The following is a 26,566-nucleotide window of genomic DNA, read 5'->3' on the forward strand; positions in this document are numbered from 1 at the left end:
AAACATGATCGTAAAAGTATGATGCGAGACCATCATCTGGATGTTTGCCTTACCTCCGTAGGACTTCCACAGAACGTCTGTGGAAGGTAAACGAAAACATTGATCCCAAACGTAACTGTAAAAAGTAGTTCAAGGATCTGTGTGCATGCCTGTAACAAGATACACCCTTGTAAATCAGATGGTTCCTTTGGAAATAAAATTTTGCACTACGATGCGTAAATTAAATTTTACCCCAAGTGTCCCTCTTCATTCATGTAGAAGATATAGTCTTGAGACATCGGATGAATGTTTTCCAAACTCCCTGTGTAGCTGAGTGCAGCGATACAGCAGCACCGTTAATTTGTATTATTGGATTTTGTCTGTACATCTGTCTCAACTTTAAATCAGTCACATAGTGCTGGAGATTAAAAAATAAGAAATGTTCCAAGAGGAATTATATTTCAGGATTCTATTGCAAGACTACATTGTACTGGCGGTATGATTCGAAAAGCTACACGCGACTATGAGTTTACGCCCTTTAACTAGCAAGCCTTCTACTTCACTACCTGGCCCATGTGTCGGCTAAATTTATTTTGCCATTTGATTGTGTTTGTTGTCGTTAGCCTGCATTAGAGGTTATAACATTTTTCAGAATCTAAATGAACTTGAATGCTGAAATAATATTAATGAAATGGTGGCCCTGATATTATTGTAGTCAGCCGTTGATGGGTGATTAATATAACACTACGGGCTTGATCTTTTATAAGTTATGGCACAAGTTTAGTGATGAAAAAATTGGGCAAGCAATCCATGTTAAGCATGATGGCAAATAAAACATGAACTGTTGGCAACACAAATAAACACAACAAACAGTTAACACTTCAGTAGGTGGTGACTGGTTGGGAAAGACTAAGGTTTGTCTGATTCATCTATTTACTCTGGCTCAAAACATGGATAGCCCAGTCTGAAATTATCTAACACTGTATGGACTTTGATGGGTTTATTCTACCCAGAAGTCATACAACGTTGGTGCGGCTGAGAACAGTGGTGACACTGTGAATCTGTTTGCCCTAACAATCCAGACCAGCAATACATCTCCCTTTTCTCGATGTGTAGCGCTGTCTCAGCTGACGGTTGCAGTCGTAGTGTTTGCAGAGCAGCGATATGCGACGGTTGTGATTGGCTATCACCGGTACGAAATATGTAAAGTCGCAGCTGGCAATCTGTTAGACGGATCACAATTACCCTCTAATGGAGACCCGAAATCTCGGCAGATTCCAGAGTGGGACACTCCCGTTCGCCGGTCATATCATGGACCAATTTGACTCATACAGCCGGCCGCGATGGCCGAGCGGTTCTAGGCGCCTCAGTCCGGAACGTCGCGACTGCTACAGTTGCAGGTTCGAATCCTGCCTCGGGCATGGATGTGTGTATGATGTCATTAGGTTAGTTAGGTTTAAGTTGTTCTCAGTTCTAGGGGACTGATGACCTCAAATGTTAAGTCCCATAGCGCTCAGAGCCATTTGAACCATTTGACTCATACAGCAATTCACACAAGGAGATCAAACGTCAAGGCAGCAGACCTGTCACAAATATGACTGCCCTCGGCACAGCGAGTTGTCCGAGATGACTGAGATCTAAACTGCTGGTACAGCTAAGTTCTCAACACAGGCTGCCCAGTCAACACCAATGCTAGCGCGAAGCCAGGACAAGTGTCCGCGCAACCCACTCATAATAAGAGTCAAGATCAGAATCCACTCCAGACCAGAGACTGAATCAGAAGTTCAAGTCTCTCCTCTTCTCAATTTCCATCAAACCTTGGTGAACTCCACAAAAGCACTCTCACAATCATCCCTGCAAGGGTTTCGTGCCAGTCACCAGACTCCATGAGATCCAGGTCTTCCCTCCAACTCGTCTGCTCTACCCCTAGGCCAGTCCTTAAAGTTAACAACATTCTTCTCTCTTTTGGAGAAGCAAATTCCCAGACATGGAAGAGAAGACATTGTGCTCCCGACTTGTTTTCTTCTTCGGCCACTGTAGGCAGCATGTTTTGAGTTTCCGTTTAGCTCTAAAGCGAACAACACATTTAGCACAGAGATCATTATCTGGACGGCTCGAACGTTATAGCGTGTCTGACAAGAGGCATCGGTCAAACTAAGAGAATTGCCTTTGTGTCCCATCCTGGACCATCTCAGAGCGCCAAAAGTGTTGCGCTCCATTCTAAGATTGTTCCAAAGACCTGATGGTTCAAATGCCTCTAAGCACTATGGGACTTAAAATCTGAGGTCATCAGGCCCCTAGACTTAAAACTACTTAAATCTAACTAACCTAAGGACCTCACAAACATCCATGCCCGAGGCAGGATTCGATCCTGCGACCGTAGCAGCAGCGCGGTTCCAGACTGAAGCGTCTACAGGGTGTTACAAAAAGGTACGGCCAAACTTTCAGGAAACATTCCTCACACACAAATAAAGAAAAGATGTTATGTGGACATGTGCCCGGAAACGTTTAATTTCCATGTTAGAGCTCATTTTAGTTTCGTCAGTATGTACTGTACTTCCTCGATTCACCGCCATGATTTCATACGGGATACTCTACCTGTGCTGCTAGAACATGTGCCTTTACAAGTACGACACAACATGTGGTTCATGCACGATGGAGCTCCTGCACATTTCAGTCGAAGTGTTCGTACGCTTCTCAACAACAGATTCGGTGACCATGGATTGGTAGAGGCGGACCAGTTCCATGGCCTCCACGCTCTCCTGACCTCAACCCTCTTGACTTTCATTTATGAGGGCATTTGAAAAATCTTGTCTACGCAACCCCGGTACCAAATGTAGAGACTCTTCGTTCGTGCTCGTATTGTGTACGGCTGTGATACAATACGCCATTCTTCAGGGCTGCATCAGCGCATCAGGGATTCCATGCGACGGAGGGTGGATGCATGTATCCTCGCTAACGGAGGACATTTTGAACATTTCCTGTAACAAAGTGTTTGAAGTCACGCTGGTACGTTCTGTTGCTATGTGTTTCCATTCCACTATTAATGTGATTTGAAGAGAAGTAATAAAATGAGCTCTAACATGGAAAGTAAGCGTTTCCGGACACATTTCCACATAACATATTTTCTTTCTTTGTGTGTGAGCAATGTTTCCTGAAAGTTTGGCCGTACCTTTTTGTAACACCCTGTAGAACCCCTCGCCCACAACGGCCGGCCCAGAGACCTGAAGCTTCCCAAAAAAACTCTTCAGGCAAACGGACGACGCCACCTGACTACTCCATCGAAAGTGTCTAGTCCACGGGGAACATACAAACGCGCTAATTTTTATGGCCACCATCCATGTTCACAAAGAGCGTTTACGACACTTTACAGACGCTCTGGCCAGGCGACCTAGCTTTCTCTAGCGCCCTTGTTCCAACTGCGGCTAGGGGCAGCTCCAGGTAGGCCGTTTTTATCCGACTCTTCCGCCGAAAGCACACTGGTGCGAGAAATTCTTGGTAAAAGAATTCTGTCCCTCGTAAGTGTTTTGAGATGCACTGCACGTGGCTTGCAAGGCCCAAACGTACATTGCAATATTTACTGTTAAATGACCACACTACCTGCTTGTTCTCAACTCCAGAAAAGTACTATTCGATGGAGAGCCACCATAAAGATCCCGCATGTGTTAACAACATACATGCTCAATTTTCTTTTGTCACAAAAATGATGTCTTGGATGTGAAATCAACATTAAAGAGTAGCCTTGAATATTGGAAATAGTGAGCTAGTGACTTGTTCTCTCTCATTATAAGTGAAAAATTCATACTCAGTTGTAAAATTATTGATAAGGTACATGGGGACTTAAAAAAGTAAGTTACACATTATGATGGCAGGCCAACTAACTTTATTACATGCGGCATTTCACTTCAGAGCGACACTATTTTTCAACATAGTCACCAAGACTCTTCAAGCAACGGTCAGACCGTTCTACCAATCATTCACTTCCTCAATGACAGAAATCCACTCCTTGGGCATGAAGCTTTTCGACAACCACCGTGTGAAAGTCCTTGTTGTTGGAATATCTCTTCTTCCCCTCACCCCTTCCGAGATGTTCTCTCTTGATTGCCTGGACATTGTCGTCCGCGGTCGATGTGATTGCCTTCCTTCCTTATCAGCATGACCCGTGTCTGTGCAGTCTTGGTCAAAGTGTTAGCACCATTACACTAAGGCTGGACACGAAACTGCATACGGACCATATACTGTCGGATTTTCGCTGTGAATCTGTGCACAGTTCAGACGTTTTTCCGGCAAGAATTGCAATATCCCACATATTTTCCAGTTCCTGTACCATTTCACTCCCGCGATACGGTGCACCAATTATCCATAACACAACAGAACTGTGCCTGTAGGAAACCCACAACATATATTCTCGTATGACAGTGTGTCACTACTGTTGCACTATAGTCTCAGTGTGGAACGACACGCATAACTTACTTTCTGTGTCGCTACGTAAGTAAATAAGAATGTAACTACAAACATAAATTTTGTAGATATTAATCATACGGTTCTGAACGAAGTTTGTAAGGGTGGGTGATAGGGAGATAGGCTGCAGAAGTCGATAATATGTTGTGGAACCTTTACAAAACCAAGGTACCTTTTATTGGTGGACGGAGAACATAAGAAGGGGGACAGACTCGGAAATGAATCCGACGAGCTGGTGCATTATAGACAATTATTTCTAATCTCTACAGAGAAACACATATTTCTCTTTATTTTGTCCTGTGGCTCATATGATAGTGGATGTCCTAGTTCAACGAAATCCATCTCAAGTATATTATAAACGAAGCTCTGTCATGTTGGTGCCTGTGATAGAAAAATGTGTGGTTAAATGTCGTGTTTGTGGTGTTAATGATGATGAACAGAAGGCGGGGAGTAAAAATTTACTTCACACATTCTACTCTTCATGAAGAGTACCAAGGTAAGGTGACAATTCGTGATAAGCGGGAAATCCGGGTTCATGCCCCGGTGTGGCATAAACTTCTATTGTAGTCATTCCATTATAATGCTAACGGTTGTCCATATTCGCTACTGCGAACACAATTCTTGTATTTCATTGTTTCTGTCCACTTCCGAAAATTTGCGTAATCCATAGACAAAGCCAAGTCTGTCGAAAGCAAACCATTGAAGGAAAGACAATAATGATAAGTCCAGATACAATGCAGTGTCGCAGTCACTAAGTACAATGGCGTGACTGATAACAGCTCACGCAATGGACTGCACTAGACTGAATCACACCTGCCTGTCCGTCTCCGTTGCTGCAAGCAGCTCTGCCCACATCACATGCCGAGCACGCCTCCGTTAGCAGTAGTCCACCGCAATCTGTAGCGCCTCTCAGTCGCAGTCGATATTGGCCGCAGGTGGAAATATGAAAGACAGGGAAGGAGGGAATAATTATTTCCTTGTTTTTTATCACTGATGTAAACAATTACGACCTGTTCCTTGCAGATACGGCTTGAAAATCGCATAACAGACGGGACTGGCCAATAATAAAAAATAAGCAACGATTACACTTGAAGGTGCAAAATATTATCATTTCATATGTACAGATCAATTCACCTTGAAACACACACGTGGGATAATACGGTGAGGACACTACTCGTAAATCATCAACACCATCTCTGTCACGAACGACACCCGCAAGCAATGGAGACAAACGATTGTGAAGCCCCAGTTTTTGTTACAACGCTTGCACTGAGGCTGACATTCCTCAGTAAGTATTTATGTTGTTGCAATGATGGGTAAGTAGTTTATGTCATTAAAGAAAATGTGTTAATTTCCGACCGTTAGCTCCTTATCTCAAAACATTCGACTCTTTCTTCATTCATTGTGATCCCACTTCACGTCACATCTGGAATTAGATCTTCTGGTCCTGCTGAAAAAGCTGTAGATCTTTCTTTCCAATCAGTGCTTTCCAAAGCGCTCCGTGAAACATGTGTCAGACACTTCTAGAAAGAAGTCACGTTTGAAAACCACAGAGTACTGACTATAAAATAATTTTTTTTATTTACTGCCAGTTTAGATCTTCTGATCATCTTCACGTATCATTAAGTTTACAACAGCGTACATGGCAACGTTCTGAATGTGATGTCATACAAAATAAAGCCATGCTCCGATCACAGTCAATCAATCTTTCGAATACTTCACCACCAGGCTTCACTTCTCTATGTGGAGGCACACTACCCAAAGGCACATTTCAGCTCTTGGAGATTTTCAAATGTGACTTTTTCCAAATACTATTTATAAGCTATCAATTACACAAAACGTGTAAACAAACTAGCCTAGACGGATACTTTGGGAATTTCCATTCACAAATATTGCTCAGAGAATTGTTCCCACTTCGAGTTTGCTCCTGTCAGTGCTCGTATGCGGCCATAACCGGCGCTTTGTTTGCTCAGAACCTCGGCGAGCGGGCACCCAACGGTCACGTGACGGCGCAGTACATGGGCGACGACGGAATCCTCTTCTTCAACCTGATCGACCAGAACGCCATCGGCTGCTGGGACGGCCGCAAGCACTACAGGCCGCACAACATGGCTGTCGTCGACAAGGATGACGAAGCGCTCGTCTTCCCCAGCGACGTCAAGGTACGTATCTGCACCTCCCACTCTTTACACTAACGCCATCACGCATCGCTCATACTCTACAGTTTCAGCAGGGGGAGGACAAGAACTCTTATCCACAGTTACACCCCACCATGTGATATTAGCAATGACAGGGAAGAAGAAAAGAAGAAGTATTGCAAACGACTTCACAGTGACTGCTTTTTGTTCGTCTTAAATTGTTGTGGTAGGAACGTGGCATTCCGACAGGTAGGCGCATTGAGTATCAGGGATCATTTTAGTGTCTTTGCCGCAGAGGGCTGAAAAGTATTAGGAACAAAGTGAAAGTTTTGGGAATTCCTGTTTTCCTCCACCGCAACAAATACGTTTATAATGTATTATATCCTTTTTGCCTTCTTAAATGTTTATAACATCTTTTAACTTGAATACCTTCATAAATTTACTATCTATGTCTACGAAACACGTTTGCTGATACTGTTTGAGCAACTCGGTTGTTTACTGTGAGATATGTAGTACATTCTTAATAATTTCTTAAGTAAATTTCCTTCATCAAGGAAGTTTTAAGCGTTGTGCAAGTTTTAAAAAAACGTTAAAAATGCTTATGTAAACATTTTGTGTAGATGCCATTATTTTAAGATCAGTTTGGTTTCCTTTAAGTCTTTGGAGGTTTCAGTCAGAAAAAAAATTATATTTCGCCTAGAAAACTAGCTGTTACAAAGAAAAACATTACATACAGAGAGATCTAACTGAAAGGCTGAAAATTTCACAAAAATCAATAGTATGTATAAGTCAGCCCGTAAATTATGAACGTGAATGTCACACTACTCGATAGGAAACATGTAGATGAAAAATTAAATTGAGCGCAAAAATTGAAAGCCAACTCATCCCAAGTGGCAAACACTACAGCGGTGCCACCGAGCAAGATTTAAAAATAGGTTGGAGGAGTATGAAATAGATACTTTCTCTTCAGCTTTTTGCGGAAAGCTCATCTCCCACGTCGGCCAATAAAAAATGTTATATTAACACATTAAGTTGCTAATAAGAAACTCGATTGGGCTAACGACGTAAAATATCAGCATGGCAATAAGTGGGCTTAATATAAAAGAGCCCATTTTATAGTGTGATTAAAATATGGTTTTCTTCTAACAAAAAGCCACATTTTCTTCTGGATACGTAACTAAAAAGAAAGTGATTTCTAGTATCCATTCAGGCAACCACCTAAATGCTTTACCAAGGTACTTTTTACTACTACAAGTTTTTCGTATGAGTAAGTGTTCTCCATGTGTGAAGAAAGCAGGCAGTATGTGAGGAGTTCTAAAGATAAAGTGTTTTCTACGTAATGTGTGGCTCAAACCGTGAACCAACCAATTTCTGTTATAGTGTGAGGAATCGTATGTGCACATGGTACAGACAGTCTCTACATAGTTGAAGGTTCAATGAACCACCAACAATGCAGAGACATACTGTCCTGCATATTTCTAAAGGAAATCCGACCACAGTTTTCTATACTGGGCCTCAATCTCGCGGCTAAAAATTAGTTCTCTTGTGTTTTTTTTACATTTAGCATCCCTCGCCGGAGTTCTACACTTCATTTACACTCACATTCAAGGAGCTTACGGGCGCCCAAGGCCGTGGCTATCAGCGCTCACATTCAAGAGTTTCCCAGTGACCGTTTGCATGGCTTGGAGCGTCTGCTCAAGCTATTCAATCCTGAAAACCCACTACTAAAATATCGCAATCGTGGCCTAATCCAGATTTTTTTCTATATTTTTCAAACTATGAAAGCTAGGCAACACCAAATCTTATTTATAAGCGTTTCTGAACTACCTAGCTGACGGTGTGTGCAAGGCAGGCCTCAGTTCAGAGTTACCAGCCGTAAGCTGCACTCGACCACTGTTGGTCGTCATACTGAAGTCTGTCCTTTCACAGTACAGCATACACTGTACGTTTCTTATGACCTTTGCATCCTTGATCCTAATTATATATGTAGATGCGTGATCAACTGCCAATTAAGATACAATGGATCTGAAACATAAAAGATTTACTTAAATACACATAAGAATTTTAGAAGTTACAAATATTTTTAATTGTCACGCCTAGTACTCACATTTCGCTGCCACTAATTGACAGGCTACTATACCCACAGAGCAGATCATTATACATACTGAACAGCCTAGGCCTGCTCTTGCAAACGAGAGCAGTCCTTTGTTCAGATCTTTATTGGTTCGGGTTTATTCGTTTCGGCAGCAGTGAAATTATGACGTGTGTTCACAGGTTCACCGTTAGGCAACTGTCCAACCATCGCCGTTGTCTGAGAAGTCCTTTTCGCAGAAACCTTTCCGCTTAGTTGCTGGTTTATGATCTCTGGCTAACTTCGTGCATGCTCCTATCCACCAACTGACTGTGCCTCAATAAGCAAATTTTCTGTTTGTAGACTGACAGCTAGTACATCTGTCACCTCTGCAGAGCACAGTGCTCCAGATCCTAGCCTGTTTTCCATTATCACGAGCAGGATAGCCTGTATTTACTGTCACAATCCAGAGGTTAGACAAAAATACGGGAAAACCTAAAACTCAAATTTTTTAAGTTCAACGGTCGCTGCGCACAACAGTATCATATTCCAATCTATTTTCGACACATTTCCATACCTAATGCAGCGTAGGAAAATCTAAGGTATTTAAAAAGACTTCCATTCGTCTCTGAATGTTAAATACAGGCACTGTACGGCTATCAAGGGAATATTGAACCATTCCGTCTTACAACAGAGTCACAAGTTCGGTAGCGATTATGGAGGCGAATAGCAGTCACGGACCCTTCTCTCCAAAGCAGGCCACAAAGGCTCAATGAGACTGAGATCTGATACCTTTGGTGGTCAGGGGAGATGCGACAATTCATCATCCTGCTCACAAAACCAGTATTGGACGATACGAGCTGTGCGTCTACGGGCCCTGTCGTCTTGTAACATAATATCACCATTGGGGACCATCCATTGGATGGACCTGATCAGCCAAAATGTACATATAAATTGTGTTTCGGTCTTGGGATGAAAATCCCGCCAGAAGTAGGAAACAGTGCAACGTGACTCATCCGACCAAATGACTTTCTTCCATTGCTTCATAGTGTAGGTTTTATGTCTTCAACACAACGTTTTCCTTGTGCGGAAATTTTCGTCCTGATGATCGATTTTGGACTTCCAGCTCGCCATGCAGTTCTTTGCTTATAAGCTCCCTTCGTGTTGCTTTGGTGCTGACAGGGTTCGTGAGTGCGAATTTAATTTCTGCAGTGACTTTTTCAGCTGTCGTCCTCTTATTCTTCGTCACAACCCTCTTCAATGACCGTCTGTCACAACCCTTCAACGCCATTTCTCCCGCATTGTGACTTTGCGAATGGTATCTTTTCCGCTTTCCCTGTATTTGGTATAAATCTTCTACGCAGTGCCTCTTGAAATTCTAAATACTTCGACTACCTCGATTACGGGAGTACCTACCATACGAGGACCAACAATTTGCCCATGTTCGAGTTCTTTTAGTTCCGATATGATGCAGTCACAACTACACAGCGCACTATTCTGACAGCGACTGACTCTTGCAACATATTGAGGACATTGCACAGGTACTTTTTGTAGTCAGGTACAACAGCGCAACTACTAGCATCTGTACTTACGTCAAAGCGTGCATTTCTCGCGATGTTTCCATATTTTTGTCCAACCTTAGTATATACATAACACGTCCCGTCCGCAGAGCCCACGGTGTACTGTGAGACAGATCGCCGTCTATTTGAATTGGAGCAACCCATACCATCAGGAGTAAATTGAGACAAATCCACCACATAGACTTCCATAGGCGACGACCAATGCGTGTCACACTTCCTTTCCACGGCTTTTGGATAATCGCCGTAGAATAGGAAAATGCTTCATAGAGACGGTGTTGGAAAAAAATGTTCAAATGTGTGTGAAATCTTATGGGACTTAACTGTTAAGGTCATCAGTCCCTAAGCTTACACACTACTTAACCTAAATTATCCTAAGGAAAAACACACACACCCATGCCCGAGGGAGGACTCGAACCTCCGCCGGGACCAGTCGCACAGTCCATCACTGCAGCATCTCTAGACCACTCGGCTAATTCCGCGCGGCACGGTGTTGGGCTCCCTTCCACAACAAACTGAGGGTTTTATCAAGGCTAGAGCCAGTGTGATGTCTGCTGTGGGTAACTGGTTTTTTTTCGGTTCGCTTAGGTTTTTCGTCTCTAAATCTCTATCTTACCACGACGTAGCCCAACTGACTGGAGGCGGCTACTCGGGTAGCAGGAGCTGTGTGACGTGGACTGAGCGGTTCTTTAGGTTAGAGGGTCTCGGGAAAACACAAGAAGGGTTTCATTCAAAATGGGTGCAGGCTGAACACAGGAATTACGTAGATACAAGAACCACTGGTATAACAGGTCTAAATTGTCGTAGCTGTGTTGAGAAAGTACCAGAGCTCCAAGCGCTAATAGAAAGCACTGATGCTCAAATCGTTATAGGCACTGAAAGCTGGCTAAAGCCGGATATAAGCTCAGCCGAAATTTTTGCGAAGAACCTAACGGTGTTCCGAAAGGACAGGCTAAACAAGGTTGGCCGTGAGGTGTTTGTTGCTGTTAGAAGTAGTTTAACTTGTCACGAAATTGAAGTAGAAACTTCCTGTGAGTTAGAGTGAGCAGAGATCATTGTTGGCATCCGGAATAAAACAATAACTGGATCCTTTTACCGACATCCCAATTCAGATGATACGGTTGCTGAACGGTTCAAAGAAAACTTGAGTTTGATTTCAAACACGTACCCGACTCGTACGATAATATTTGGTGGTGACTTTAATTTACCCTCGATATGTTGGCGAAAATACATGTTTAATTGCGGAGGTACACACAAAATATCATCCGAAAGTGTGCTAAGTGCATTCTCTGAAAATTATTCCGAGTAGTTTGTTCATGAGCCCACGCGAATAGTAAACATTTGTGAAAACACACTTGACCTCTTAGCAACAAATAACCCTGAGCTGATAACGAGCATCAAAACCGATTCAGGGATTAGTGAACACAGGGTTGTCGTAGCAAAATTGAGTAATGCAATTCCCAAATTCTCGAAAAATATTCACTTGACGCCTTCCTGAGAGACAATCTCCACTCATTCCAAATTAATAATATAAGTGTAGACCAGATATGGCTGAATTTCAAAGAAATAGTATCGGTAGCCATGGCGAGATTTATAGAAAATAAATTAACAAACGACAGAGCTGATCCTCCTTGATACACAAAACGGGTTAGAACACTGTTGCAGAAACAACGAAACAAACACGCCAAATTTACACAAACGCGAAGTCCGTACGATTGGCGATCTTTTACAGAAGCTCGGAATTTAGCGTGGACTTCAATCCGAGATGCTTATAACAGTTTCCACAACGAAACTTCGTCTCGAAAACTGGCAGAAAATCCAAAGATATTCTGGTCGTACGTGAAGTATGTTAGCGGCAAGAAACAAACAGTGCTTCCTCTGCGCGATAGCAATGGAGATACTATCGAAGACAGTGCTGCCAAAGCAGGGTTACTAAACACAGCCTTCCGAAATGCCTTCACAAAAGAAGACGAAGTAAATATTGCAGAATTCAAATCAAGGACAGCTGCCAACATGAGTAATGTAGAGGTAAATATCCTCGGAGTTGTGAAGCAACTTAAATCACTTAATAAAAGCATGTCTTCTGGTCCAGACTGTAAACCAACTAGGTTCCTTTCGGAGTATGCTGATGCCTTAGCTCCATACTTAACAATCATATACAACCGTTTGCTCGACGAGAGATCCGTACCCAAAGACTGGAAAGTTGCACAGGTCATACCAATGTTCAAGAAAGGTAATAGGAGTAATCCACTTAATTACAGGCCCATATCATTAACGTCGATATGCAGCAGGATTTTGGAACATATATTGTTTTCGAACATTATGAATTACCTCGAAGGAAACGGTCTATTGACACACAGTCAACATGGGTTTATAAAACATCGTTCGTGTAAAACACAACTAGCTCTTTATTCACACGAAGCGCTGATTGCTATTGACAAGAGATTTCATATCGATTCTGTAATTCTGGATTTCGGGAAGGCTTTTGACACTGTACCACACAAGCGGCTCGTAGTGAATTTGCGTGCTTATGGAGTATCGTCTCAGTTTTGTGACTGCATTAGTAATTTCCTGTCAGATCACAGTCCGTAGTAATTGAGTCACCGAGTAAAACAGAAGTGATTTCTGGCGTTCCCCAAGGTAGTGTTGTAGGCCCTTTGCTGTTCCTTATGTATATTAACGATTTTGGAGACAATCTGAGCAGCCGTCTTCGGTTGTTTGCAGATGACGCTGTCGTTTATCGGCTAATAAAGTCACCGGAAGACCAAAACAAACTGCAAAACGATTTAAAAAATCTATCTGAATGGTCTGAAAAGTGGCAGTCGACCCTAAATAACGAAAAGTGTGAGGTCATCCACATGAGTGCTCAAAGGAACTCGTTTAACTTCGGTTACACGATAAATCAGTCTAATCTAAAAGCCGTAAATTCAACTAAATACCTAGGTATTACAATTACGCACAACTTAAATTGGAAGGAACACATAGATAATGTTGTGGGGAAGGCTAACCAAAGACTGCGTTTTATTGGCAGGACACTTAGAACATATAACAGACCTACTAAGGAGACTGTCTACACTACGCTTGTCCGTCCTCTTTTAGAATACTGTTGAGCAGTGTGGGATCATTACCAGATAGGACTGACGGAGTACATCAAAAAAGTTCAAAGAAAGGCAGCATGTTTTGTATTATCGCCAAATATGGGAGAGTGTGTCACATAAATGATACAGGATTTGGGCTGGACACCATTAAAAGTAAACGCTTTTCGTTGCGACGGAATCTTCTCACGAAATTCCAGTCACCAATTTTGTCCTCCGAATGTGAAAATATTCTGTTGTCACCGACCTACATAGGGAGGAACGATCGCCAAGATAAAATAAGGGAAATCAGAGCTCGTACGGAAAGATATAGGTGGTCATTCTTTCCGCGGGCTATACGAGATTGGAACAACAGAGAATTGTGAAGGTGGATCGATGAACCCTCTGTCAGGCACTTAAATGTGATTTGCAGAGTATCCATGTTGATGTAGATGTAGATGTAGATGACACCTTCCAGTGTCCACTTAAAGTATGCCTTGTACAATGACAGGTGGATCGCGCTGGCAACCTGTGGGTGATGTCGGACCGCATGCCGGTGTTCCTGCTGGCGGAACTGGACTACTCCGACGTGAACTTCCGCATATTCTCTGGCCCGGTGAGCACGGCGATCGCTGGCACCCCGTGCGACCCGTCCGTCGGCGAGTTCTCCGGCCCCCCGGTGGTCTCCAGGTTCCAGGAGGACGGCGCCGCCCGCTACACGCAGGACCTGTACCAGCGACAGCCCTTCGGCACGTTCGACCAGCCGCTGCCCTCATACGGCAAATGGACGCTGCCGCTCTCTAGCTCCAGGTCACCGTACGTGGCGCCATCGCCGCGCGTACAACACCCACGTTTTGGAGCGCCCACGGCGGTGGGTCACTTCACCCTCTAGGGATGATCTGAGAGCGATCGGCAGGCGTACGTGATATGGGAGCTGGCGTATGTCTGGAACAGTGCTCTTTTGTACCAGCGCGTTGGAGTGTTGAGTAAATAACAACAACTGCGTCACTGGCGTGTGTCAAGATACCAACTTGTGCTATAGTCGGAAAATCCCGTCATGTACATGACATTCAGTGAGGATCTATTAACAGCCTCAGTTATTATGTCAAGCAGTGTAAGGTCAAATTACGTATGCGCCAAACTGAAGTTTCATGCTCACCAAAGATCGAAAAACTTAACCTCTTCCGTCATCTATCAATCATATCTCTTTACAATAATAAAAACTTTCATGTTGTTTTTTTTTTTTATTTCTAGCTTACGTTTTAATTTCGTTCAAAGAAAGTTTCCTGTGAAATAAAATGTTTCCCTTTGTGTAACTGAAATACACTCTCAATTTTCTCTGTTACTTCGTAAATATGTAACAAATGTCCTCTTAGAAAGTTAATTCCATGCAGGCGATCAGTCTGTTTTTCTTTCTTATTACTGAAATATATGCTAGTACCACTAAGCAAAGGACCACTGTTACTTCGATGTCATAATAAGTATTATACTTTCAGGTTCCTGAAGTACTTCACGGTTAACGGGTATCTTCTCCATAGTTAGTATTGGTTAGTATTGCGAAAATTGCTCAACCGTAATTAATCTCTACTTCACCTTCATCACACAACGGTTGTTAAAAAGTTTCGTAATGTGCTAGAATTTTGAAGAGCATTGTAGACATTATGCCATATTAGCACGGAACTCTTCTGTCAAACAGAGAGCAGTTTACAAAATAATACAATGCGCACATTTCTGAAAGGAGTTCCATTTTCTGTTACTACAGAAGTCTCACACAGTTGTTTTTTGTATATTTATAAAGATGATACATAAAGACTATGTATTTTGTTTTCTTCTAATAAAGATTTAATACAGAATATCGAAATGCATGATATTATCTAATACTCCACTACCCCTCTCACTCTTATCTTTGCTCTTTTTATTTTATTTACTTGAGAATTTATTAGCCATGTGTGGTATAAAGTACACTACCATCTGACGAATGCTACATATTGCTGCAGTTTTTCATTCCGAGTTTTAATCACCACCTCAAAAATAAATTATGTAATTATTTTTATTTGTTTTTCGATAAATATTTGCAGTCGTGCTACACATACATATTTTTATTTATTTTTTAAAGTGATAACTGAAATTGTATGACTACTTCTCGTACATAAAGCGCTTCATCAGTCGGCTACACAACTTCAACTGGTTCCTTGACAGCTTACTACGGTAATGGTAACGTGGTACGGAGATTTCATTGTGAATCAAATATTAAGATAATACTTTTTCCAGCTGATAATTAAAGTTTTGGTCTGCCGATGTGGCCGAGCAGTTCTAGGCGCTTCAGTCTGGAACCGCGCGACCGCTACGGTCGCAGGTTCGAATCCTGCCTCGGGCATGGACGTGTGTGATGTCCTTAGGTTAGTTAGGTTTAAGTAGTTCTAAGTTCTAGGGGACTGATGACCTCAGATGTTGTGTCCCATAGTGCTCAGAGCCATTTGAACCATTTTGAATTAAAGTTTTGTGACTATCCTCATAATCTGATACCATCGCACCGTCTTTAATGACCTCAATGTCGACGGGACGTTGAACCCATTCTTCCTTCCTTCTTTCCGTGATACCATCGCATGATGTTTCTCCGAGTGTATTTTTTAAAATAAAGGTACCTTGGAAAGGGCCAAAATCACAGTAAACTACTATGAGTACGTGGTTTTGCTCAAGTATGTTTTTATTCCACTGGCCCATCTCCTCCTTCCCATTCTCTTTGTCCATCTCTTCCGCCCTCCTCTCTACCCATCACCTTCCCCCCTCTCTCTGTCCATCTCCTTTACTCACCTCCCTCTCTATGTGCCTCCTCCTGTCCCTCTCTTTGTACATCTGGTCCTCCCTCTTTCTCTTTCTGTCCACCTGCTCCTGCCCCAGTGTCCATCTCCTCCTTCCCCTTCAGCTTATATTCCCTTCCTTCTCTGGTCCATCTCTTCCTGCCCCTCCTCATTACCTTTAAGTCCCCCTCCCCTCTCCCTGTCTATCTCCTCCTGCCCCCTTCTCTATCTACCTCTTCGTCTTTCCTTCCTTCTTCTACCCATCTCCTCATCTTTCTTTCGTCTATCCATTTCTTCCTTCCCCCTCTCTCTGCCCGTCTCTCCCTCTTTCCTTTCGCTGTCCGTTTCCACCACCCTTTCACTGTGTCTACTTCCTCCCACCTCATATCAGTGTCCGCTTCCTCCTTCCCCCCTTCTACCTTCATGTTACTGACCCCCCTCCCCCCCCTCCCCCCCTCCCCCCATTGCAGGTTGCTGGTCCTTATCTCCATAGTATTTATTTCCAGATAACATGTGTGCTAAATTTGGTTGAAATAAATTTCAAGGGTTTAGAGGAGCTTTGACCGCTGACTTTGCTACAGTACGCTAATGTCACATATAATGAACATATTGAACACATATTTGCACACGTATTTCACCTGTATCTTTAGCGAAATTCGTCCTGCAGTTTCGTTTTCACGCAGCTCAATGTTTATGACGTAATATGTCCAATACGTCGTACAATGAGAAATTTTGTAGGCTCATTCAGTGACATATTTACATAATGCCTACGAAATGTGTTCCAAATAGAGTTAGTAGTAAATACGTAATAAATTAAAACGTTATGCATGACGCGGCAGTTTTTCATGCATCTCAGTTTTTATGACGTCATATCTCATAGAATATCTGCCGTCCCCTGAGCGTATCGCGAATACAGCTAGTAGTAAATAAGCAATAAATGAAAACGTCATTCATGATGCCCCAGTTATTCAGGCATTTCAGTGTTTATGACGTCACATGTTCTGAACTACGTGTCGTACAACGATACAGTTTTGTAGGTAAATTCATCGGCAGATGCGGATACTCTCTGCGAAGTTTCTTGTGAACAGAGTTGTTAGTGGAGACATAATAAATTAAAACGTCATGCCTGATGCGACAGTTTTATTACATGAACAGCAAAAATGTTGTAAGCGATAAACGTTTTCCCTTTCACTATTTTGTGCGTGTTATCACCGAGAACAAGTTTCGTAAAGGTTTATAACCATATGTAAAGTTTGGTGCAAGTCACTAAGTGCTCTCGCTCTGAAATACTGGATGAACAAGCTCAGCGAATTTCCGCATCACCAACTACTCTATTTTTTCAGCCTCGCCCTAGCTCCCTTGATAGGCTTCCTACACTCTCCAGACAGTAAGTGATGTGTACCAAGTTGGACTGAAATCGATACGTTGTTTTATGAGATGTGGGACAGATAGGCTTACATGCATACATACACACACGCTAAGACAAATAAGAAAATGTCTGGGGCGTCTCCACAAATGTCTTCGCTTGTCGTCGGGACTCAGTTCGAGGAGGACCTCATCACTGAAGACAATTCTACTTCATTCAGTGAGATTCCAGGTCTAAGACGTGTCTGGAAACGCTCCAGACACCGGTGGGACATCAACCTGAGTGTCGCCCGCCCATATTGGAGTGATGGTCTGAGTGCCATTTATTTTCATAGCAGGACCACTTTCGTCGTCATCCGCGGCACCCTTACAGCACAGCGGTACGTCTACGATATTCTACGTCCCGATTTGTTGCCCTTCAGACCAAGTCATCCTCGGCTTATATTTCAGCAAGATAATGCCCGTCCACACACAGCGAGAACTTCTAATGCTTGTTTTCGTGCTCGGCCAGCAAAGTTGTCGCACCTCTCCCCAGTTGGATCATTTGGAGTATCATAGGCAGGGACCCCCAACCATCTCGGAATTTTGACGATCTCACGCGCCAATTGGACAGAATTCGGCATGATATCCCTCAGGAGGACTTCCAACAACTTTATCGATCAGTGTCTAGCCGAATAACTGCTTAAGGTCCAGAGGAGTATCATCGCATTATTGACTTTCTCAATTTGTGGAGCTCTTTCTGTTGAGTAAATCATCCATTTTTTCCGTTTTTCTGTACATGTACATCATATATGCCGATTTCCGTCCCATTCGGATAATTCCCTCGTTGTGCGTCATTTTCTTGTCTTAGAGTATTTGTATATCCATTTTTATAATATGTGTGGATGTAGAGATCACAAAGACGCCGGTCGCCGTGGCCGTGCGGTTCTAGGCGCTTCAGTCCGAAACCGCGCTGCTGCTACGGTCGCAGGTTCGATTCCTGCCTCGGACATGGATGTGTGTGATGTCCTTAGGTCATTTAGGTTTAAGTAGTTCTAAGTCTAGGGGACTGATGACCTCAGATGTTGAGTCCCATAGTGCTTAGAGCAAATAAAAAAAATGAAATGTTTTTCGTAACTTTTACCGTCTTCTCTGCAAATAGACTGTAGCTTGTTGAAGCCATGTCTCACGGTGAATGGCAGTTCCTCACATAAGGTTGGACTTCATCCAACCGATTACTTCATCTCTGGAAAAAGGTTGAAGTTACTTGACGCCAAATCTTGACTGCCCCCACTTCACCTCCCACTTGGATCGTTAAAGGAGTTGCCGAGTTCTTGCAGTACCGAGCAGCTATACAGTGTCGTGGGCAAGAACGACAACAAAGGACAGCATGCTTGTGTCTGCTTTGAATGAGCCAGCGTAGCCTGTGGTTTCCTAGATACCGTCCACATCTCTTGATAGAGGGTATAGGACAGTTGGTACGCCGTAAGAGCAAATGCCTTTCCAAATATTCAATGTTAATTTCTAGTACTTGTATACAAATCCTTTCAACTACTCACGTTGGCTTCCATTTCTGGCCCCGTCTGAGACTGTTTGGAGAAATCTGATAATGTAGACTGTAATGCACTGTTTAAAATTTTGAAGATACCAGGGATAAAATACAGAGAGCAGAACGTTATCTGTGACTCGTTTCAGAAACCAGACTGCAGTTAGACGTGATAGGAAGAAAGTCAGTATGGGTTGTAGTTTATCCTTGATGTTATACAGTCTGTACATTGAGCAACCTGTGAAGGAAACCAAGGCAAAAGTTGAAAAGGGAACTGAATTTCATGGAGAAAACACTAAAACTTTTACTTCTTTCTGGTGACTTTTTTAATTCTGAGACGGCTAAGGACTTCTAAGAGCAGTTGAACGAAATGGTTAGTGTCTTAAAACGAGATTATAAGATGACCATCAATAAAGTAAAACAATGGTCACGGAATGCAGTTGAATTAAATCAGGTGACGCAGAGATTAGGAAAGGAAACACTAATACTCATGATGAGTTTTGTTGTTTGGACAGCAAAACAACTGACTATGACCGGTGTAGAGAAGATATAAAATGCAGATCTGCAATAGCAAGGAAAGAACTTCTGAAGAAGAAAAATTTGTTGACACTCAATACGAAGTTAAATGTTAGGAAGTCTTTTCCGAAGGTATCTGTGTGTAGAGTCTTGTGTAGAAGCGAACTGTGGAAGATAAACAGTTATGACAAGAAGAGAATAGACACTTTCGTAGTATAGTTCTACAGTGCAATGCTAAGGATTAGATGGGTAGATCAAATAATTCATGGGGAGATATTGAATACAGTCGGTGAGTAGATATATTTACGGCAAAGACTTGACTAAATGAAGGTATTGGTTAACAGGCCAAGTCCTCGGGCACCAAGGTATTGTCAGTTTGTCAGTGGAGGAGTGTATAGGAGATAAGAACTGTAGATGGAGACCACGTCTTGACTTCAGTAAGCACCCTCAGACTAAGTAGGTTGCAGAAGCTGTGCAGAGATGAAGAAACTGACACCGAGTAGGATAGCGTGAAGTACTTCATCAAACCAGTCTTCGGACTGAAAACCAAACAAACAACATCAGAGATTGAAAAATTATTATGAGATACAGTTAACCTCCTTTGTTTCAGGCAGTGAACCAACAGAAGTTAGCTGGATGACCTTTGACTTTTCCGCGTCTGATCTTTATCGGAACATTTCTCTTTGCGATGCAACCAAGCTTACTGGCAAAACATGACGTATATATTGTGTTCTTGCTTCTTCTCACTGAAAATTGATTGTCGTGTTTCCCGTATCTAGTAGTCTTATATGAGTGTATGGCCACTTAATGATACAGAGGTTAAAAATGATCCAAAATTTCTTATTATATAGAATTTGTTGTGGGTTGGCAGGAGAGCCAACACCGTTATGAGAGGAAGCCGAAAGGCACGCGTTTTAGCTCACGCAGGCTGGCGTGAGGTCTGGAACAGGTCAAGGAAATTAGACGAGCAAAAAAGGACGTAGCTGTGGAATACTTAACTTTAATCCATAAATGGTGAACATCGCTCTTGACGGTACATGTTTTACAGCATCAATAGTAACTGGTAATGGCGCCTTGCTAGGTCGTAGCAAATGACGTAGCTGAAGGCTATGCTAACTAAGGTCTCGGCAAATGAGAGCGTATTTTGTCAGTGAACCATCGCTAGCAAAGTCGGCTGTACAACTGGGACGAGTGCTAGGAAGTCTCTCTAGACATGCCATGTGGCGGCGCTCGGTCTGCAATTACTGATAGTGGCGACACGCGGGTCCGACGTATACTAACGGACCGCGGCCGATTTAAAAGCTACCACCTAGCAAGTGTGGTGTCTGGCGGTGACACCAAAGAATTAGCAATTAATTACAATCCCCATTCTCTGTTCGTGAAATCTCTGTTGTCGACTAACATGTTGTGATGTTACAAAATAAAAGTGATGTTGTTATTCAATGGAAAGTTGGAAATTGAGATTTAACTTACTGTTTTATCAATCACAATTGGCGTAAGAATCATGGATTGACCATTGTCATAAAATATTGCATTATGAGATGTGAATAGTTTTTACTTGCAGTTTCGCGTGGCTTGAGGCAGTCACAACTAGCGTGCTATTGATTAAAAAATTGCGTTATCGTCTTTCTAATTACTTCATGATCGTAGATACGATCATACCCGGTTGTGAAGTTAGTGTTATGACAAAACAATTTCCTAAGGGACCAGAAAGTTCTTAAGGGCCAACTGTAACATCACACAAAAGGGAAATTCAATATTAAAGCTGATGCAAGAAGACGATAAAACAGTTTTCTTTTTATCAATGTAACACGCACATTGGACTGCTGATCTTGGTGTCTGTAATATTAGCAAAATGCATAATTAAAATGAAAATAATACTGAGGAGATAATAGGAATGAGCACTGCTAAATGATTCAGTATTCCCAGAACAAATATTTATTATAACTAAAACCTATATCGTACCTTAAGCTTAGTACTACAATGACGGTAGATTTTTATGTCCGTATCATGTCCATTGAGCGCTCTTTTATATAGCCATTGTCTTCTTTGAGTCGCTCGTGCGTCGTCACGGTAAGTTATAACAGTTCTTTACACTTCACTCAAACATAGACATAACACGTTTATATACATTTAGTAAAAATTAGATCAGACTCTTTCTTGAGAAAAAACAGTACAAGTCTTTAGCGCTCAAGGCTTCATTTGTTCTCCAGCGAACAAAATAGTGAAGGATCGCAGATCTATCCGTATTTTTCTGTTTACATTGCCGCCCAAAGCGACGAATTACATTATTAAGAAAATTCCACCGTCGCCATGCGACGCCTCATTATACATTAATCATTATTTGTAAACAAGTATTTGCCTTCTGGCTGAAAGTATTAACTACTCGTATTTGCTGTTTTAATGAAGTCAAAAATAGCGAATATCACATTGCCTCCCATGAGGAGAGAGGGAATGCCGAAGGATTACCTCGATCCTCATGTCCTCATGAGATATTCGTGATTTTTGGTGTGACATTTACATAATGTTACTGGCGTACTATGTACATAAATTGAAATTACATTTATAAACATATATCAGATATTTATCATTTTTCAAAATAAAGTTTTTCATTCTTTGTTCATCAGTCACTTCATTCCATAATACCAAGATTAACATTTATGTGCATATTTAAGTTTGGTCCATATTTGCTTATAACAATAAGTGAACGTTCATTTCGCACTTCAGGGGATAGAATTCAGAAATTACTTTCTCTTGAGCTTAACAACTAATACATGAGTACAGTGAGTGCTTATTTTCACTAAACTAGAGTGGACAATGTTCGAGCATCTGTTGACTCATTGTGGTTCAATTACAGTTTAATAACGTAGCACTAGACTTCGTGATGCTTTCACTTTCTGTGTTAGCTGTCTACGGCGTTCATCATGCAGTACATCTGTCCTTTCCACTGTGGTGCCAGGAATTCAAGTGGCTTCCTGGGTTTTTATTTACAATATGAAACAGAAGAAGTGGAAAATTATTAGTATAACTTACAACCTATTGGATACATTTGTTAAGGATCGGGACTGGTCTGGAGTTTAGGGTCTTCCTATAGTGCACATTCATTTTCTTTGTCCATCAAGAGACAGGATTATAATTCATTTTAGCAGTGTTCAGGAGTGCCGGTATTAATGGCTTTAAGGCCTGAGTAGTCTAACAATCTACTTCTCACTCATCTTAACTTCAACTCAAGAAAATTGCTTAATTTACGTATGAAAATGTAGTCACACAAGTGTACAAATGTCTTTCCTCCAGTATGTACGATGGAAGTAATGGCGGTTAGCAGTTTAAAGTTTGGATTGTTTCGTCACCCACACGTCAGCCACTCACAGCGGCTGCACAGTGTTGCGTGAGCTCCAATACTCAGTATCCGTTCGCGCTTAGGCTGTAACAGAGCTGCTGGTCGTCGATTGCTCCTTTTTTCTGTGAACTTCGTATCACACGAGTGCATCGATACAAACACCTCGCGCGCGTTTCCCATCGGAGGAGCCGGACACTGAAGCTGCCTCCATACTTCTCTGTCAACTGCCTCCCATGAGGCTCACAGGTAAGTGACGACGAATGTTTTAGCTGTCGCTGCACTTAGAGAACGACACTGAACGTTGCGTTGCACCTGTTGTCGTAGCCTTGACTTCTTTTTACACTTGCAGTACAACACTACCACTAATATACAGTGAAGTTATTTTTATTATGCACGTCGCACTTTAGTGTGCATCTTCACACAGCATTCGTGCTTAGTTCCTTCGCCGATAGAGTTCATTTACAAAACAATCAATTTTGCAGGTTTCCTCCATTGGTACAGAAAGACTTATATTCTACTATTTACAAAAGATCACTTACGAGCTAATATTTACAATTAATGGTCACTCCTTTTGTTAAGTACAGTGAACAACTGCTTTATGAATGAACTCTTTATATCTCAAGGTTTACTTTCACTAGTGAACCTAAAAATATTCTTTCAAATTTTCTTTTAAGGCCTCATCTCCTCATTGTGAAAACTAAAGATTTCGCAACACTCGTTGCATTTATTCTTTAGTGCACCCAAGAGCATTTTCTACTGCCACGCAGCATATCTACTATTTAAGGAGTACGCATTTAACGCTGAACCCTTTCTTTTGTGCTTTCCTTTGTGCTTGCCAATTTTTTTTTATATTTGAGGGCAGACTGGATAACAATAGGTCTCCCTCTTCGCTTCATGTACACAGCAATCGTTCTCTGTTAAAAGAAAATAGGGTAACGCGTGTCTACTATTTTTCGCGTGAATGGAATTACCGACACTTCACTGGGTTTATGCAACCGGTCCTTAATAAATATTACCAAAGCCAGCAAAGTTCTTCACGCTACGTGTCTCATTTCTCATAAGTACTGCTTTGCCTCGAAGCACACGTGCCTTTTACATGTCGACCCTTGGTCTGGGTTAATGATCCAGGATCAAAAGGAACGGGTACAAGGTAAATGGCTTTCATAAGAGGAGTGTCTTAGGAGACATTTTTGCAATAAAATCTGCATGTAAATAAAATTATCATAATAAACATAGGCACATATATAAATTTCAACCTCTTTCATTACAGCATGCTTTGCTACTTCTACTCTTACTCTGGTTATAGTCAGTATTAAGTTTAAATATCACTGCATTGCTTGTTCTTTAGATTAGCCTTCAATTAGGGTATTGAATGGTCGCTAGATTACATTACAAATCTTCTGAAGATCTTTACTTGGACTTATTTATGATACAGGGGGCTTGTTGTGTGGTTATTTAGTACCTTGATTCTACTGAAATCAATTCGTCAGCTAACATTCCTCATATACTCTTTACATTGGGCTCAGATCACAGGGAAATAGTTTACTTTCATAGCAATTAGTGGCCACGTGGAGTACTTACGCTACATTATTGATGCTTCATGGTTTGCCTCTATTTGTACTGTATTTCACCTAACTTAGTTTACTACAGCGTATTGTCTCCTTGCGTGAACACATGTGGGTTACCACTTGTTTTTCCATTTAACAGCACGCTTTAACTGAACTTTAAGCTATTTCTTCTACTCATGTCCACTGTCTGGACGTTTTGAATATGTATTTTTTTTAGCAGGTAATTTGGGCTTTTCAACAGAACTTCAAGTACTTACATTACTAAAAATAAATCTATAAATCTTCTTGTACCTTGAGAGAAGTGCTTATTTACGCATCCTCCTCCATTTCTCACCTTTACATATTTTATTTAGCTCCGGGCAATCACCTCGCAAGCACTTTTTTTTCTTAATACTAACTTAAAATTAAATTGAAATTCTTGGTGCAACCTCAATTTCCTGCTACAGCTTGTTGAAGAAATATCAGTTCCATTATAAACAATTTTTCCATACTTAACATTTAATACTTAAAGTTTACATGTAGTAGCCGTTATCATGTAGTCAGTGCGCTGTTCAACACAATACTTATCATTAACAGTTCACACAAGGAAATTTCCAGTACGCAAGAAGTAAGAAACGAAAACAGATTCTATCTGCAGTTGAGGCTGTTTCTGTAAACTAACTATTTGTTTCAATGAACCCATCGATCCCGATATGGAGCAATGATAAAACTTTTGAAACAGAAGACACCTGTCTGAAGAGACATGATGACATCACATTGATGTTTGCTCCTGTATCAACAATGGCTGTGACAGGAATTTTGGCAATAGAAATCTTAATCGAAGCCTAGACCTGTTCATCATAAATGTCATTAATGTCTTGAGCTTCTACGTCAGGTGCAAGGTCATCTCGTAAGTCGGTCTCATGGTCGTACCGTATCGCATTAGCATACTCAGAGTATTCGTTAGTACTCCCACTGGAACCGGCAGCGACTTCTAGGAGGCTGAAAGGCGCTGCCTCTAATTTTCCGCACGATATTTAGTCTGTTTGTCATTCATGGCCTTAAGTGTTTGTTCCGTTTCATATTAGTGCTGGTTATGTGGTACAAATGCCGATGTAAAGGGGTAAAATCCACTGGGTGCATTCACTTGTGAATAGAATACTTGAGACGGCTGCTGTCGCCTGATCTTTTGGTTGCCGGCAAAACAACTTCCTTGTGAAGGAAAGTTCGCATTTGGTGTAGAGATGGGCAAAACTGTTCTTTTCAGAGATTGGATCAGAACTGTTCACTCCCTGAAATGAATTAGCTCTTTTTCATGACTCACCACTCATTTACAGTAGAAAATAAATGGAAGGCACATTGCCCTTTAAACTTGGTTTATTCCAGTACTATACCTGTATTTTGATCTTGAACACAGATAATGAGTAAGAATTTTGTATTGTTTATTGAAATTTCCACAATATGACAAAGTTTTTGATTACTGATTTATTTTGCACTATCGTGGTTTTTTGGGTGATCGGAAAATTTCGTAACTTGAGATTTACATTAACAATATATTTGGCTATAATGTATTAAAATTTCATTAATCTCATACAAATACATCGCAAGCCATATATTTTTAAAGTGAACGTTTCCTTCCGAAGATGCCTAAAACCGAAAAAAATATAAATTTGACTGTAAAACGAATGTGCTGCATATAGCCTTACGCAGAATAAAACAAGGAAAATATTGGTGTATCACATTTTGCGATACATTTATCGGTTCGCTCGTAATTAAAGCGTAAATTCGAGTGTCCATAATAAAAATCCTATAGTAAGAGGAGTCATCAGGAACCTAATCTAATCAGTTTAAACAAATAAAAATAAAATAAAAACAATTGATGTATACATAACATAATAATGTAATATACATAGCGGTATTACTACGAAGAACAATATCCAGTAGGGACGAACTCCAATGCAGAGGCGCTGAGTCGAGTAGGTCGAGCCGCGAGCTGTATTACTGCGTGAGCTGAGACCGCAGCGACCAGAGTGACACCTGAGTCGCTTTGCTCAACGCTCTGGCTAGAGTCAAGACGGTGGGGTGAGCGTTGAACGGGCGAGTTCCGACGGTGGGGGGGAGTGGTGAACTCACCTGCTCCGAGACAAATCGTCCGTTCCCTTGCGAGCAGGT

General features: G+C 41.7%; 1 protein-coding gene across 1 annotated transcript in view; it reads left to right on the forward strand.

Moving 5' to 3' along the window:
• LOC126176790 (protein yellow-like) overlaps nt 1–15,065 on the forward strand; it is a 120,022-nt gene extending 104,957 nt beyond the window's left edge. The window contains exons 6-7 of the mRNA XM_049923962.1: nt 6,414–6,602; nt 13,812–15,065. Of these exons, the coding sequence (XP_049779919.1) occupies nt 6,414–6,602; nt 13,812–14,192 (570 nt within the window). The 3' untranslated portion in view covers nt 14,193–15,065. The remainder of the gene's footprint in view (nt 1–6,413; nt 6,603–13,811) is intronic.
• Nucleotides 15,066–26,566: the final 11,501 nt, after the last annotated feature.

This window comes from Schistocerca cancellata, chromosome 3, assembly GCF_023864275.1.
Source record: "Schistocerca cancellata isolate TAMUIC-IGC-003103 chromosome 3, iqSchCanc2.1, whole genome shotgun sequence".
Taxonomy (NCBI): Eukaryota; Metazoa; Arthropoda; class Insecta; order Orthoptera; family Acrididae; genus Schistocerca; species Schistocerca cancellata.